This window comes from Copadichromis virginalis, linkage group LG23, assembly GCF_057382275.1.
Source record: "Copadichromis virginalis isolate Kocher_CV1m ecotype Utaka linkage group LG23, C_Virginalis_male_GT1.1, whole genome shotgun sequence".
Lineage (NCBI taxonomy): Eukaryota > Metazoa > Chordata > Actinopteri > Cichliformes > Cichlidae > Copadichromis > Copadichromis virginalis.
In genome coordinates, this window is record NC_140639.1 from 34717223 (window position 1) to 34719277 (window position 2055).

Genomic DNA, 2055 nt, shown 5'->3' on the forward strand with positions numbered 1-2055 from the left:
TAATATAATAAGGCTTTTGAACTACTGTTAATAATTATGGCATAATAAATAAATAAATAAATAAATAAATAAATAAACAATGTTTTCATATTTTACACTTTCAGTTAATGTGAACATGTCTCTCTTCCTTTTATTTTTATTTATTTATTTAAATAAATGAATAACAAATTATTTATTTTATCAAAATAACTAAAATAATAATAAAAGTCCTTTTATTTTTCTATGAAAGTCCTCGTACCGGAAGTTGCACACTACTTCCGGGTCGCGCTCGCCACACCGTTCCACATCATGGCGGCCCTCTTCGGATCTACCGTACTCCGCAGAGCGTGGCTGGGACCTTCCAGCCTGTGCTGCAGGACACCGGGGGCTCCTGTCTCTGCTGCCGGGCTCCGGTTTGTGAGTAATGCTGCTCCAGAAGATAATCGGTCGCCGATAATAGAGTCCACGGAGGAATACAAGTACGTTGAGCGGCTCATCCCCTCATCACGGATTCCCACTCCGCCTAAACACACCGGTCCTACCCCATCGGGCTGGATCCCTCCTGCGGATTCACCGCCGTCTCTGCCCTACATGATCCGCCGCTCCCGCATGCACAACATCCCGATTTATACCGACGTGACCAATAGCAACCGGAAATTAACGTTGATACGGAAAGTGGAGGGCGACATTTGGGCTCTAGAGAAGGACGTGAGGCAGTACCTGCAGGAGGTGACGGGAAAAGAGCTACCTACACAGGTCAACGAGGTCACCATGACCCTGAAGGTCAAAGGTCACTTCGATAAGGAGTTGAAGGACTGGCTGGTCAGCAAAGGTTTTTGACTGAAAGAGCTTCAGTTGCTGGCATCGACCTGCTGAAGGGACAGAGAGCCGTGGAGGAGGAGGCCTGTCAGCAGGAGCACACTTCAAAGCCTGCTTCAGTCCTTATGGAAGCGAGACTGCTGACCTGGGCCAATTTAATGAACTCTTTGACAGCAGTGAGATGCGATGTGACCACTGAGTGTAAAATGATGCAGGCCAGTTTAAGTCATTGTGATTAAACATTGAAGCATAGCAACTGTCTGTTTAATGTCATCCATGCTTTCTCCAAAAATGATGTAAAAAATCTCGACTCACAGTTTGTAGATTATTCAGACTGAGACTGAGTGCGCACAAACATTAAAATTACCTGCTTTAACAGTGACACTTTTCTGTGGAGGTCAATGTGCAGAAGTGTTACTGGTGGGCAGTTTGTTTGTTTGTTATTTTCAGTTTGGCCGACAAGATGACGTCAGATGTCTGTGATACGAGTGTGACAAACGCTTTCAGCCTTAAAGGGTCCAAAAGCATTTATTCACTAATGAAATTCACAAATCTCTACATCAACACTGAGTGCAGTACTTTCCCAACATGTCAGTCATGCTCATATTAAAACAGGGTGTATGACTCCAGTGAACACGCACCTCTTTCTGTCCCTCACAGTTAAAGAAAGAGGTGTGTGGTCCTGTAATGATAGCTGTGTTGTCTGTGTCTTAACACAACCACAGCTCAGACCCTCCTCCATGATTTTGATGAGTCTGTCACTCTAAACAACATCATTAATTTAGCTGAGAGAGAAAGTCTAGAATTCACCTGATAACCTTTTCCAGTTGAACAGCTAGTGGAGAAAAAAAAGAAGAGCGAGGAAACAAATATTAAACAAACTCTAAATGTGAGCGTGAGTATTAAAACTGACGGCTCCAGTAGCGAGGCTGTGTTTGAAGCTGCTTTACCTCCTCGCTCATGGACTCAGAAGCTTCTGACACTTCCTTCAGCATTTCCAACTCCTGACAGATGTACACACACACACACAAGAGGACAGAACATGTCACTGTGTTTTTGTCCTACGAGACCAGCTCTGTTGAAGCTACACCCAAGTGTTACTTTATTGGTTACTCCGACCTGATATCAGTCCTGCAAAGCATCCTGACTAATTGAAGGTTCAGCTTTTGTTAAAACTGTTTCTGAGACGTTTGGACAGATAGATTCAGAATCTCTGTGAAACACTTCCAAGATAGTAGACACTTCTAAGTAGTGCTG

The 2055-nt window shown here is 43.7% G+C and overlaps 1 protein-coding gene across 1 annotated transcript; it reads left to right on the forward strand.

Moving 5' to 3' along the window:
• The first annotated feature begins 237 nt into the window (after nucleotides 1–237).
• On the forward strand, nucleotides 238–1180 carry mrpl49 (mitochondrial ribosomal protein L49). Its single transcript, XM_085449333.1, has one exon. The coding sequence runs from the start codon at nucleotides 289–291 to the stop codon at nucleotides 817–819; it is 531 nt and encodes a 176-aa protein (XP_085305459.1). The 5' UTR covers nucleotides 238–288; the 3' UTR covers nucleotides 820–1180.
• Nucleotides 1181–2055: the final 875 nt, after the last annotated feature.

Excerpts from the sequence above, each read along its gene's own strand:
- mrpl49 (XM_085449333.1), top strand. The coding sequence starts at position 289 with ATGGCGGCCCTCTTCGGATCTACCGTACTCCGCAGAGCGTGGCTGGGA.